Source organism: Ranitomeya imitator, chromosome 9 (genome assembly GCF_032444005.1).
Source record: "Ranitomeya imitator isolate aRanImi1 chromosome 9, aRanImi1.pri, whole genome shotgun sequence".
Classification (NCBI taxonomy): Eukaryota; Metazoa; Chordata; class Amphibia; order Anura; family Dendrobatidae; genus Ranitomeya; species Ranitomeya imitator.
The window spans coordinates 140,079,125-140,094,790 of NC_091290.1; the positions used below are offsets into that span (position 1 = coordinate 140,079,125).

Consider the following 15,666-nt stretch of genomic DNA (forward strand, 5'->3'; position numbering starts at 1 on the left):
AATTCCAATTTTATTTTTATTTTGCCAATAAAAAACATAGCGAGCTGCAATGTAAGAATCCGACTAATGCAATTTATGTTTTCTTTTCCATGAATTTCTTATCTTCCCTTATACGAAAAGTGACAAAAAAAGTCTTAGAGATAAATAAGTTTGACCTATAAAGTGAAACAACAGCAAGACAAATCTGGATGGCTCAGGCGATGAGAACGCGGCTTTATTTTCAGTAAATACCCCACGTAGCTGTTACCATCAAACCCGGCCTGTTTATTCCACAATATTTCAGAGAAAAGATCTATAAATTCTGTCAGAGACTCATAAGACTTGAACAAGTTTGAGAAGTTGTGATTTAAAGGAGATTTTTTTCCTAAATTAAATCTAATCTCCTTGAGTCATACTTGCAGGGGTCTTTACAAATTGAAGGTCTGCAACATCATTTGAGTTTTTTTTTATTATTTTAAGTAACTTTTTTTTATCTTTGGGGTATTTGTTTTCAGGAAAGCTGGACTTCCCTAAAAATAAATAATATTTGCGGGACAAATCATCAAATACGCAGACGATACAAGAAGTGTAGATGGAATGAAGGACAAATCAGGGAGTGTCAAGATGGAAAGCTCAAGCATGGGACTTCTACTCAGCACAGAGATGACAAAGATATTGACTACTGCCAGGTACGACCGGGATACATTTGTGATGGCCGGCAATGAACTAGAAGGTGTAAAATGACTTCAACCTACTGGGATCAATGATCACTCAAGATGGGGCGACGACAGCGGAAGTCAATAGAAGACTAGCTATGGGCAAACCAACAATGAAGTCACTGGACAAGGTCTTCAAATAGAGGAACATTTCACTGGTGACGAAGACACGGCTCGTACATAGTCTGGGCTTTCCTGTTTTAACATACGGATCCGAAACCTGTACGATAAACAAAACAGAATAAAAATCAACGCCTTCAAAATGTGGTGCAGGAGAAGGATGTTATCAATATTATGGATGGCAAGACGAACAGACAAATCAATTTTGGAACAAATCAAGCCAAACATGTCACTCAAAGTAAGGATCACCAAGTTACGACTTGCCTACTTTGGACACATCATACGAAGAGAGCAATCACTGGAGAAGGACATTATGGTTGGAAGAATAGAAGGCTCAAGTTGAAGAGGAAGACCAGCAACCCAATGGCTAGATACTATCAAGATCGATCTTCCTACAAAGTGTTCATCCATCAAGTCGCCATGGCTCAAGATCGAGCCGAAGACTGTTAAATAATAAAAAATAATACACATGATCCTTGGCACTTCAGAGGTTCTCATGACTGGTACCCAGCCAGCTCCTCCTGCAATTATGTAATTTTTTGTTTTTTTTATTACCGTACTTTGTGCTTAAAAATAATTATCCAAAACACGTAAGTCGAACCATGCCTACCCGGTTCTATTTGAATTCGATAACTGCAGGATGTTAACTATTAAAAATGTTAAAATTGTATCTGGTTGATTCGGACAAGTATATTAAATCGTCCTGCAGCGATTGTCTGCACACCTATTACTAGATGCTACTCTGTTCAAGACCTCTTTCTATTTCCTTAATAAATATATGTACAGTATGTACATTTTGTTTTCCTGCATCAGCCCCCAGGGAAAACTAACTTTTGTTTAACGCTCTGTGTAATAGATGCACTTGTAGCAGAGAAAGGGACAATTGAGCCTCATGCATATTTAATAACGACGATCTAGTAAATAAAGACAAAGTCTTTGTACTGGAACATCTGGTAGGAGAGCGGCGACTTTGTGTATCGCATGCTAATGAATCACGTCTGCAATGCTGCCAGCAGCAAACACACAATACGTGTCCATTTAAAAAAAAAATGTTATACATTGTTACCTGTTTTTTTTTTTTTTACCTGTGTTTACATATGTTTTATTGGTACTTATGGATGCATGATTTGGGGGCAGCGTGTTCCTGGTTGTCCTGGCACTTCTGCAGCCCCAAAAATAGTTAAAAGTGTAAACAGCATGGCTAGGCTCTCCTCTGCACCAATGATCAGTGGCAGGAGCCTTCTCAGTATTTAAATGGGTCATTGGCAGTCCCATAGAGAATGGATTGAGTGGCGTTGCATTCAGATAAGTGTGTTCTCACACTGAGTTCAGGAACCTGGTCGCCCTGTTAGGGATTAAGTCTGAACCATCTGCAAAATGGAGTTCGGACATATGTGCCAATGGGGCCATAGACTAGGGCGTATATGTCTACTGGAGGCGGACATCCACACGCAGTCTAGTACCTCTGGATGTTTTCCGTACAGTCCCTAAAATTATGCACGTCAGAGAGCATGTTCTATGGCTCCGTCGGCACATACTTCTGAACCCCTTTTTGCAGAGGGTTCGGATGTAAGCTCTGACGGGGCCACCAGAACACAATGCCAGAACACAACATGAAAGCACCCTTAGGCTCTGCAGAGCCCCATTTTTTGGGATCACTAGTGGGAGTCCCAGTAGAAGAACCCTCAGCCGTCTGTGTGTTATCCCCTATGCGGTCTGAAGCCTTTAAAGGGTCTAAGTAAAGATCCTTTAATACTAGAGTATGCCATCAATCTGTCCACTTTGACCTCTGGCGATCAGTATAGGGAATTAATCTTTAGAGCGTAATTCTAGAATGAAAAGGAAAATGTTACTTTTTGTCAAAGATTTGCATTATATCTTGAGATTAGTCTGGAAATATGTCCCTGTATAGGCTTTATATGAGTTGCAGAGGAAAAAAAGTGCTAGATCTATAAAAAGGTGGCTTATTTTGGCAAAGTTTTAGTTTGCTGCCTTAACCGTGAAATTATCTGAATACCCTGGCCGAGGAAGAGCAGCTGGCTAATGTCTTTGAATAATGACATTTATTTACATAGGATGGCACCACCTAGTGGTCAAAATGTATATCAATGTGCACATCCACCTGAGTGGTCGCACATGCTCAGTTTCTCCACCCACAGACAGGTCTGTACATAGTGGATCCTATGTTCACTGTGTAGATCAACCATTAAAAATAGCTTTCTGCCTGCTTGTCAGAAAATGAACTACACACGGCAGTATAGACGAGAAGATTCCTTCTACAAGGGAAGTAAAAAGTAGTTATATTGTCAGCTGCCAGAGGCAGAAGGAGACTGATTCCATTTAGAGTCTGTCCCAGCTGCACAGATCAGCATATCATCTAAACGAGCAGGATCAGTACAATATGTTATTAATCTAATCCTAGCGACACAGTAGCCCAGGTTATAACAGCAAATAGTCTGCTGGAAGCAGTCTTATCACATACCTGAGATAAAGCTCTTCAAGGAAACGCCCTGAAATCTTGCAAGGCAATGGGGATTTCATGACAAAGAGAAAAAGACGTCAGCAGGGGGTAATAAAAGCTCATCTTTTCCAGTGAGAATTTTATACCCACTAGAAGCAACAAAACAATTACCGCTACTGCGAAAAGCGTATTTATAGCCTGAACATGGCACTGACAACCAGGCATCATGACCCCATGTCTCCTAACAGTATCCTCATGTCACTATGTGGCGGCTCCTGCAAGGTGCAATTATCCGTACACTGCCTTCTGAATAGAGGACTGGCAATTATCAGGGAAAGCACAAGAGCCCTACACTAATCAGGGTACGTTCATGATCACAGACCAGCCTGGCAACATCCGCATCCATTGTCGTAATATTCAGTGTATTGTGGGACACGCAGCTGTCATGGCGACTTGATGGATGAACGCTCTGTAGGAAGATCGATCTTGTGCAAGCCTAGATAGGTCCACCAGGGTCTTCTCTGCCATTATTTCGATAGTCATATGGTATTGATGACATCTTTACTTCTCCAGCACCACATTTCGAAAGCCGTTGATTCTTTATGGTTCGGGTTTTGCATCCATACCACAGAGTTATGTACGAGGCGCGTCTTCATCTCCAGTGAGATGTTCCTTGATTTGAAGTCCGTTGACTTCGTTGTCGATATGCCCGTAGCTGTTCACCTATTGACTTCCGGTCATCTTGAAACTCTGTAATAATTCCATCTACGCTTGTTGCTATCAATGTTGTATCGTCTGCGTATTTAAGGTTGTTGATGATCCGTCCAACAATTTTGATTCCTTTTATTTTTATTTTTATTCAAGTCCAGCCTCTGCCTATCAATTGAAGAGAAGTGATCCCTAATGGAACAAAAGGGCCACCATCATGTACCAAAACCCAATACGTCTTCTTAGCTGAGCAATATGGAAAGGAAAGAGTTAAAACAATATGGATTACCCCTAAATAATTTCCAGAAGGCACAGTTTCCAGATAGGACTGTTACCTGTGCGCCCCTTGTGATACGTTTGTGTTTGTTTTTCCCATGTCACATACACAGTGTCAATATTATCAGACAGGTTCTGATTGCAGCCTATAATGTTTCACGCAGAGAATTGGGGGAGACTCTTAACAACCCAGACCCCCTAGATGATTTTTTTGTGTGTGCTATACTAGTGATTCTTGCCATCTGTCGCGTGCAATACTAAAAATTGAAGAAGAATTACGATGACACTATCGAAAAGTTAAAAATAGTAACAAAGTAAAACCCGACTTAAAATAGTTATTTATTACTCATTTTATGATGTTTCCTTATATCAACTGAGTGACGCTTAGAAAGAAAACAACCTGTTACATTGTGTTCATTCCTGGTGAACTTTAAAGCTCGGTGCATGATGTCACACATCATGAATTTACTCATTTATTGCTTCTGGGGGATAATACAGCTGTATCATACAGCATACATTTCCGCTATTGCTTCTAATGACCTCGGACATCGTATATTTAAGACATGCCATGCGTGAAGTTATTAACGCAACCTAAACATTATGTCCCGGAAGACAATTGCTCAATTGCAAAGGTATTAGAAGGCTTAAGGTGACCGTACACATTAGATCTAAGTCCACAGAACACACACATTTCATCGGGACTGTCTGTGTAATATATAAAGAACTCTGTCTCTCTGCGAGTGGCAGGTGTTGAAGGAAAGAAGGGTTGGGTATGTTGGATTTCAATATGCCTGATTCCTATTTTTTAACCTTTTGCATCTGAAAATGCTCATACGTATGGAGGGATGATTGAGAAGTCATTGGAGGTAGAAAAAAAAAAACAAGGTGTATAGAAGATTTCAGTGATCTTAAAGTGTAATTTTAGAAAACTATTATGTTGTCTCAAAGATGGCGGTAGTTGCTGCGATCACTACTTTCTGGTAAAATGAAAAAGCCCCCAATAAAGTTGTTCTCTAGTATAGTATTGAGGATCCCATCTTTAGCCTTGAAGTGCTCAACTGAGGGCTTTTGCTCCATTGCTTTAGTGATTGGTAGGGGTCTCGGAAAATTGACACAGAGCTGTCATTAATGTATTACTGCTATAACTGATGTATGGGGCCCTGTGAGCAGAAGCAAAGAGGAGGACCCAGACTGGGTGAGACACGCTGCGCAGCCTGCGGTGAGGCAGCACAGCCAAGCCAATATATAAACAGCCTGGCAGACTGCGTGGCATGCCGGGGCCCAGGCTAATTACTAATTACTTTGCTTTTAGAAGCTCCAGTCTCTCACAGCCACGGCTACTTACATTGTATTGCCGCTGTCACGGGTGTGACAGGTGTGACAGACAGTCATCCTGGATCTGGCTGTAGAAGGTCTTTGCGTTTAGCTCAAGAACCTTCTTGATTTTTGCGTCTCTGTTATGGAGCAATATCCATCTCCCTCTAGGACCCAATAGTTACATCCACTTTCTGCTGCTAATCACACACCTGTGCTGAAGGATTAAGTACAGTCAATTGCTGCAGCATGGTGCGGATGTTAGCTCAGTCTTGTTGGAAGTTCTAGCACTCGGTTAGTGTCTTACCCTGAGGACCCTTGGAGAACTGCTGGTGTGACATCTCGGTTGTCTTCTCAAGCTAAGTGTTTTCCCCCATCCATCTTTCCTGTCTTTAGTTTTAGTGGGGACTGACTATTGTACATCCCCTCCCTATGTAGAGCCTATCGCTAGCGACAGGCAGAGATTAGGTTCCTGCTCAGCAATAAGTGCAGAACCTATTGTTGTGAATTCCGCTCTTGGGCTCCCTCCGGTGGTTGTAAGTGGCACTTTTGTGAGTTCTGCTCTTGGGCTCCCTTTGGTGGTTTTAAGTGGAATGGCTGCTCCTTGGATTTAGCAGTCTGCAGCTGCTTCCACTGATTGTTTTTCTGCTCGGCTATTTATGCCTGGCTCTTCCCTTCAGCCAGTGCCACTTGTCAATGGTTCCTGGTTGGATTCACATCTCTCTTGGATTTCCCTGATATCGTGACCAGTTCAGCAAAGATAAGTCCTTTCTTTGCTCTTTTCTGTCCACATGTTGTGGACTTATTCTTTCTGTGCATTCTATGTTTTGTCCAGCTTGTCAGTATGGATTAATTCAGTTAAGCTGGAAGCTCTGGGAAGCAGATTTACCCTCCACACCTTTAGTCAGGTGTGGAGATTTTTGTAAACTTTGTGTGGATTTTTGTAGTTTTTAATACTGATCGCACAGTATTCCGTCCTGTCCTATCTATCTAGCTAGACTGGCCTTCTGTGCTACATCCTGGTTTCATTCTACGTATGTCTTTTCCCTCTCCACTCACAGTCATTACTTGTGGGGGTCTAATCTATCCTTTGGGGATTTTCTCTGAGGCAAGATAGTTTTCCTGTTTCTATCTTTAGGGGTAGTTAGTTCTCAGGCTGTGACGAGGTGCCTAGGGAGTGTCAGGAGCATCCCACGGCTACTTCTAGTGTTGTATTGAGCTTAGGGACTGCGGTCAGTACAGTTACCACCTCCTTCAGAGCTCGTCCCATGTTGCTCCTAAACCACCAGTTCATAACACCTATATAGGGATGTTTAGGGCAGACAGGGAGATTTTCAATCAGACTAGGGGTGTCCACTCCCCTCTTCCTTAGTGTTTGGGCTCCCCCTTCCCTCTGTTTTGCACTTACTTATCTTTCACCCAGTGTAACAGCCGCAGCAGATGAGGCCTGGCCGGGTCAGACATTAGTGACATCAGAAGCTGCAGGCCCGCCCTCTGTTCTTAAGCTGCCTTGGCCCTTCCGGTCTATTATATGCGTAATTTCGGGCCCAAAAGTGATGATGTGCGTGCCCCCGCCCTTCTACAGTACATACGTGATATGGTGTTCCATGGGAACTGTCAATGTGTGATTGGCGATGACGATGACGTGGTTCAGAAGTTGAGTTTTTCCAAGAGTGGGTGGTGTGACTGTGGAAGGTTCGAGGGGTGGAGGTGAAGCTGGGGTGGACCCTGGGGCTCCGAAATGGGCTCAAAAATGTTGCTGGTATGGAGCCCTGAAATTCCTGATGTCAGCCCTGTCTGGACAAAAACTTTCGATGCGTCCCCATTACATGAGAAAAGTTTTATAAGAATTCAGTAATAGTTTTAATCAATTCTTTAGTCCAATCAATCACTTTTTAATAGTCAAGTTCACTGGCTACAGGGCAGTCATTGATTTCAGAGAACGCTGTAAAGCTGTTGTGCTGTGGGGGACGCTACCTAAAAACTATTTAATATGTCGGCATAATTTATGACATCACATCTGTTTAAAGCTCTGTTTGGGTCGTTGCTCAGACCTGATGATGCAGTCACCATACCTCTGATTGCCAGGGAACACCCGGCATTGACCACCACACCTCCTGGACAATCAAATCCTGGCAGTGAGAAGGAGAGTGCGAAACCCAAGTACAATGGAGCCTGGTAAATGATGGCATGGATTTGGATGCTCCTAAATGACATAATGATGAGTGCAACACAGTATAAGGGGTCCTATATGCAATAGACATCTGTAGGCCTAACGATGGTTCTATCGGAAGGTTCGGCTGATGGGTGTGGGGTCCTCAGGAGTCTCACTATTGATTCAGTCATACAGAATGCTGTATACTATGGAAAAGGCTGTGATGATCAAATAACAATTCCACGAAGAGTCTAACATGATTGTATCAAGTTGCTTATTGGAAGTAACAATACATCATTTTCTAGAACAATGGCAAATTGGCCAGAAAGTTTAGATACAAAGTAACAAAAACAATGGTGTCGGGATTATGGTCTCGGCTATGGACAATCTTTTTAAAATATGGTGGCGCTAAATAAATGATGAGTCCGGGCTACAGCCGGGGTATGAAATCTTCTCTTGTGTACGGGCTTGTTCACACGACCATCTGTGAAAAAAAACAAACAAACAAACAAACATCCGGAGCAATGTTATTTAATGGGGGCAGTGCAGATGAGTGATTTTTTTCACTTCCGTAAAATGAATGAGACTCGCCCATCCAAGTCTATGGGTGCACAAAATTAAAAAAAATCAGATCCATAATCTATCATCTGATGTTTACGTGCGCATTACAATTCTGTAACATAGGAAACTGAAGAGCAGATTGCACATGGGTGACAACAAGTAAGAAAAGGAATTGTCTGAGCTTTCTGGCTGCTATTTGTTATAGGCTGGTGTGAACTGAAACCTCTTATCTCCAATCTAGTAACTACTTTAAGGTGGCGGTGCCCCCAACCCGCTGTGCCCCTATACAGCTGCCCAGTTCCACTGATAGAATGTATACCAGCTCCATGCATTATACAGACACCACAATTTGTCACAGACAGGTGACAGCTGACAATGCTCCATTTTGCTCTGGTTGCTGCCCCAGTATCTGTCAGTACAGCAGCCACCCATGTTCTGCTTCTCTATTGTGCTCCTCTTTGCTCCTGTGTTTGCAGGTAGCAGGGACAAAGTGCAGAGACAGGGGGCGTATCTGAGCGAATGGGTGGTGCCAGAGGAAAGCACACCCCTGGCATTGGGAAAGTCAGACAGGTCTGCAAGAAGCGCAGAGATAGGAAGCAGCAGACACTGCTACAGCTGGAGGGATCAGCAGCAGCACAGAGGAGATCCAGAGGGGGAGCATACACCTATCCTGCAGCACACAGGCTGCCCACCTGCTGGAGGAAGCATGGCTGACACTCTGCACCCAAATGGCCTCCCTGATCAGAGCTACTTCAGAAAGGTGAGAGGCTCCCTGTACTGTATCCGATCCTGCTACTGCACACTGATACAAGGTATCCAATCCTGCTACTGTACAGTGATACAAGGTATCCATCATTTACACGGATTTGATGTATCCACATCTTATACACAGTGATACGATGTATCCAAGCCTTATACAGTAATACAATGTATCAACTAATTTATGTATATAGTGATACAATGTATACACAACTAGCTATATATACATTGATACATTATATCTATATATATTTTCTACAGTGATACAATGTATCCACTCCAGATTCTTTACATAGATACGATGTATCCACTCCTTATTTCTTTATTTACTTTACTGTAGGTAAATGCATTGCAAGCAGCTGCCAGAGCATGCTGGGGGTTGTAGTGCTACAAATCCATTGCTTTCTTGGGCTTGGTTGTACAGTCATTGCTCATTTATATATCTGGCACCAAATTAATAATCATATTATGATTTTATGACATCCTGAGACTTGTCGTGCTACCAAACCTAACTATATACGTCCATTTTATTTTAATCAGACCTATCTATATGTGCTTCCTGTTCCTGTCCAGCTGTTGTCATGCTGGGTTTTGTAGTTCTTTTTGTTATAAGTTCGATGTGCTGCCCCAGTCCTGGCACTTTCTCGTTCCCTTCTGATTCATTTGGATGATAAAAAATAATAATATTCTCCCAGACGGTCCATGCTGGGACCTGCAGTTCCACAAAAATATGGTTTCACAAGAGTGTTTTTATGTTTTCTGGTGGTAGTTCTGTATAAAGCAAAGCAAAAAATATAATTATATATAATGTAATGTGCTGATCTTTAAGCGATACTGTGACTTATAGTTCTACAAGAAGCTGATGACGTGCGAGTGGATGGTTGTGTAATGACACATAGGATCCCTGGTGTTTTCAGGTCTCACCGGTGGCAGCTGACGGGTTAACCCCACGGTCACACCTTGTGTACTGACTCATGTTTCTATCACAAGTTTCATAAAAACGTGGCTCTTATCGCTGTTGGTTTATGCAGGGCTTGGAGCTATGTCATTGGGTGGACCTACTAACAGGCCATTATTGAGGGCTGGAAGGGGGCAGCTGCTCATGGTATGAATGATTATTATGTGTCGCCCAGCAATAACTCCACAAATCACTGCTGATTATCTCCAATGCGCGATTTCTTTATGGCATGTTGTGATTTGCATCTAGTGGTGTCAGGGCTTCTGGTTGTGTGAATGTGGCTACTAGAACCAGCAGCTCCCACCCACTCCTAAGGCCTCGTTCCCACATAGCCTATAAACTGCGGTTTTCTGATGTGCCGACTAATTCGTTCAAGAAAAGTGGATGTGATTTCATGAAACCTAAAGCCATTATTCATTTAAAGACACTCTGGAATTGTGCTTTTTTTTTTTTAGTGCGACGTCTATTTCTTTTGCAGCAGAAATCTGTGGTTTTGCTGCTATTTTGGAAAATGATTGCAAAAAAATGCACTGTGGCTGTGATGCATGCACCCGCCATTGCCTTACAGCTTCCTGGTATCTATCCCTGACCATAGAGCATGCTGGGACATGTAGTTCCGCAACATCTGGTTAAATTGTTTGTCGTCCTTATTGTTTAACAGCTGCCTACTCTAATATTACTGTCTAGTCTTGTATACACTATTGCTTATGTACAGTGATACGATGTATCCAATCCCACTTACGTACAGTGATACAATGTATTCATTCTTGCTTTATGGACTGTAATACAATGTATCTACTACTATCTACATTTATACAATATATCCAGTCCTACTTTATGTATAGTAACACAATGTATCCACGTCCTCCTATCTACAGTGATACAATGTATCCACGTCTTCCTATCTACAGTGATACAATGTATCCACGTCTTCCTATCTACAGTGATACAATGTATCCACGTCTTCCTATCTACAGTGATATAATGTATCCACGTCTTCCTATCTACAGTGATACAATGTATCCACGTCTTCCTATCTACAGTGATACAATGTATCCACGTCTTCCTATCTACAGTGATACAATGTATCCACGTCTTCCTATCTACAGTGATACAATGTATCCACGTCTTCCTATCTACAGTGATACAATGTATCCACGTCTTCCTATCTACAGTGATACAATGTATCCACGTCCTCCTATCTACAGTGATACAATGTATCCACGTCTTCCTATCTACAGTGATACAATGTATCCACGTCTTCCTATCTACAGTGATACAATGTATCCACGTCTTCCTATCTACAGTGATACAATGTATCCACGTCTTCCTATCTACAGTGATACAATGTATCCACGTCCTCCTATATACAGTGATATAATGTATCCACGTCTTCCTATCTACAGTGATACAATGTATCCACGTCCTCCTATCTACAGTGATACAATGTATCCACGTCTTCCTATCTACAGTGATACAATGTATCCACGTCCTCCTATCTACAGTGATACAATGTATCCACGTCTTCCTATCTACAGTGATACAATGTATCCACGTCTTCCTATCTACAGTGATATAATGTATCCACGTCTTCCTATCTACAGTGATACAATGTATCCACGTCTTCCTATCTACAGTGATACAATGTATCCACGTCTTCCTATCTACAGTGATATAATGTATCCACGTCTTCCTATCTACAGTGATACAATGTATCCACGTCTTCCTATCTACAGTGATACAATGTATCCACGTCTTCCTATCTACAGTGATACAATGTATCCACGTCTTCCTATCTACAGTGATATAATGTATCCACGTCTTCCTATCTACAGTGATACAATGTATCCACGTCCTCCTATCTACAGTGATACAATGTATCCACGTCTTCCTATCTACAGTGATACAATGTATCCACGTCTTCCTATCTACAGTGATACAATGTATCCACGTCTTCCTATCTACAGTGATATAATGTATCCACGTCTTCCTATCTACAGTGATACAATGTATCCACGTCCTCCTATCTACAGTGATACAATGTATCCACGTCTTCCTATCTACAGTGATACAATGTATCCATGTCTTCCTATCTACAGTGATACAATGTATCCACGTCTTCCTATCTACAGTGATACAATGTATCCACGTCCTCCTATCTACAGTGATACAATGTATCCACGTCTTCCTATCTACAGTGATACAATGTATCCACGTCTTCCTATCTACAGTGATACAATGTATCCACGTCTTCCTATCTACAGTGATACAATGTATCCACGTCTTCCTATCTACAGTGATACAATGTATCCACGTCCTCTTATCTACAGTGATACAATGTATCCACGTCTTCCTATCTACAGTGATACAATGTATCCACGTCCTCCTATCTACAGTGATACAATGTATCCACGTCTTCCTATCTACAGTGATACAATGTATCCACGTCCTCGTATCTACAGTGATACAATGTATCCACGTCTTCCTATCTACAGTGATACAATGTATCCACGTCTTCCTATCTACAGTGATACAATGTATCCACGTCTTCCTATCTACAGTGATACAATGTATCCACGTCTTCCTATCTACAGTGATACAATGTATCCACGTCTTCCTATCTACAGTGATACAATGTATCCACGTCCTCCTATCTACAGTGATACAATGTATCCACGTCTTCCTATCTACAGTGATACAATGTATCCACGTCCTCCTATCTACAGTGATACAATGTATCCACGTCTTCCTATCTACAGTGATATAATGTATCCACGTCTTCCTATCTACAGTGATACAATGTATCCACGTCTTCCTATCTACAGTGATATAATGTATCAACGTCTTCCTATCTACAGTGATACAATGTATCCACGTCTTCCTATCTACAGTGATACAATGTATCCACGTCTTCCTATCTACAGTGATACAATGTATCCACGTCCTCCTATCTACAGTGATACAATGTATCCACGTCTTCCTATCTACAGTGATACAATGTATCCACGTCCTCCTATCTACAGTGATACAATGTATCCACGTCTTCCTATCTACAGTGATACAATGTATCCACGTCTTCCTATCTACAGTGATACAATGTATCCACGTCTTCCTATCTACAGTGATACAATGTATCCACGTCCTCCTATCTACAGTGATACAATGTATCCACGTCTTCCTATCTACAGTGATACAATGTATCCACGTCTTCCTATCTACAGTGATACAATGTATCCACGTCTTCCTATCTACAGTGATACAATGTATCCATGTCTTCCTATCTACAGTGATACAATGTATCCACGTCTTCCTATCTACAGTGATACAATGTATCCACGTCCTCCTATCTACAGTGATACAATGTATCCACGTCTTCCTATCTACAGTGATACAATGTATCCACGTCCTCCTATCTACAGTGATACAATGTATCCACTCCTGCCTATCTACAGTGATACAATGTATCCACGTCTTCCTATCTACAGTGATACAATGTATCCACGTCCTCCTATCTACAGTGATACAATGTATCCACGTCTTCCTATCTACAGTGATACAATGTATCCACGTCCTCCTATCTACAGTGATACAATGTATCCACGTCTTCCTATCTACAGTGATACAATGTATCCACGTCTTCCTATCTACAGTGATACAATGTATCCACGTCTTCCTATCTACAGTGATACAATGTATCCACGTCCTCCTATCTACAGTGATACAATGTATCCACGTCTTCCTATCTACAGTGATACAATGTATCCACGTCTTCCTATCTACAGTGATACAATGTATCCACGTCTTCCTATCTACAGTGATACAATGTATCCACTCCTGCCTATCTACAGTGATACAATGTATCCACGTCCTCCTATCTACAGTGATACAATGTATCCACGTCTTCCTATCTACAGTGATACAATGTATCCACGTCTTCCTATCTACAGTGATACAATGTATCCACGTCTTCCTATCTACAGTGATACAATGTATCTACGTCTTCATATCTACAGTGATACAATGTATCCACTCATGCCTATCTACAGTGATACAATGTATCCACTGTAATTGCCATCAGCATATTGTCCCTTCCTCTGTCTTTTTAGACTTTTCCCCCTCCTGTGATGATTTTTTCAATAAACACAATTAGGACTCCTTTTCCATTTACGATCCAAGGTGACAGAAGCTTTTAACATAATGAGTGGAGTGGGTGACGACCGCCAGCCGTGGAAACATCATCAGATCTTTGTGTATTTCAATTTTAAAAGGATTTTCGACATCTGTCTTTTAGTGACCATGGGCTACCCAAGAAAGAAACCACGTACAAGTCTGAGGGATTGGGGGGGAAAAAAAAGATCAGTTTGTCACTAAGTTTCTGGCACGGCCCATAAGAACCTAAAAGTCTTAATTAATTCTTAATTGTCATATTTAGGACACAGTGGAGCGTATTATGATAACACTCATTACATAATGATACAGTCACAACTTGGCGTCTAGTGGAATTGAGGAAGCTATCTTTGGTATCGATGCTGTACGTGTGTGTACAAACTCTACCCCACGCCAAGCTTTCCGTGGGCATTTTAGTGGCCATAAGTCAGACAGATGTTGGTGCCGCAGGACTGGAACCACGATTATTCTCAACTAAAGAAGTGGCGACAGTCAGGGTGAATGCCCACACATCCGTCCACTATAGGGACCCATTGTAAAAAAATATATATACATTTCTTTGCTGTGACCCCACTGTTCCCATATAATAAAACAAATGGTTTGCACATACATATTGGCCAGACGGAGGTGGAAAGAACAAATTTTTGGCCTCAGTCTAGTGAATAGACATAAAGGTTGGTCCAGTTCTGTATTATAGGAGGGTTTCCAATTGATCGGAGAGCAATGAAGGGTTGGAATTTTAGGATTCTCTCTAGTCCATGGCCACTTGATGAAGAAAGATAGGTCCACTAGGGTCTTCTCCACCGTAATTTTGATAGTATCAAGCCATCGGGTTGCTGGTCTTCCTCGTCGCCTTTCCCCTTCGATTCTTCTGACCAGGATGTCCTTCTCCAGTGATTTCTCTCTTTGTATGATGTGTCCAAAGCAGGCAAGTCATAGCTTAGTGATCCTTGCTTCTAGTGACACGTCTAGCTTGATTTTTTCTTCTTGCCATCCATGGTATTGATAACATCCTTCTCCAGCACCACATTTCCATGGCGTCGATTCTTCGTCTGTCTTGTTTCTTTATCCTCCAGGTTTGCACAGAAGAGACCAAACTGTGTAAGAGTATACTGTACATGTATTACAAGTCTTCCAGGATACTATGCAGAGAGAACATGAACAAAAAAAAGATCTGACAGCAAGAATTTCACTCTTTTATCTCGGCATTTTGCCTTTGTACCAGAATCCTACTTTTCCGGAAATTCCAGTCTTCGGTTACTGTATCGTCCTGTACTTCAGCTTGGTCTCAATCACTGATCAGAGCGAGCATTAACTCTTGCATTTCCACCTGCGGTTACTAGACCTGCATGATTCTGAAAATTATGACAAAATTGAAAAAAAAACAAAAAACTTTTCCATAAATACGGCCTTAGCAGGTATTTACATGGCTTTTTTTTGCTGTTGTTGAAGTCTTTGCTATGATATGCAGTTTAAGAAAAAAACTGCAGCC

General features: G+C 41.7%; 2 protein-coding genes across 2 annotated transcripts in view; both read left to right on the plus strand.

Annotated features, from left to right (window-relative positions):
* CEP89 (centrosomal protein 89) overlaps positions 1–15,666 on the plus strand; it is a 359,859-nt gene that overhangs the window by 180,453 nt on the left and 163,740 nt on the right. The window lies entirely within an intron of this gene.
* Positions 8,853–15,666, plus strand: part of RHPN2 (rhophilin Rho GTPase binding protein 2) — a 50,966-nt gene continuing 44,152 nt past the window's right edge. Inside the window, exon 1 of the mRNA XM_069739241.1 lies at positions 8,853–9,050. Coding sequence (XP_069595342.1) covers positions 8,997–9,050 — 54 coding nt within the window. The 5' untranslated portion in view covers positions 8,853–8,996. The remainder of the gene's footprint in view (positions 9,051–15,666) is intronic.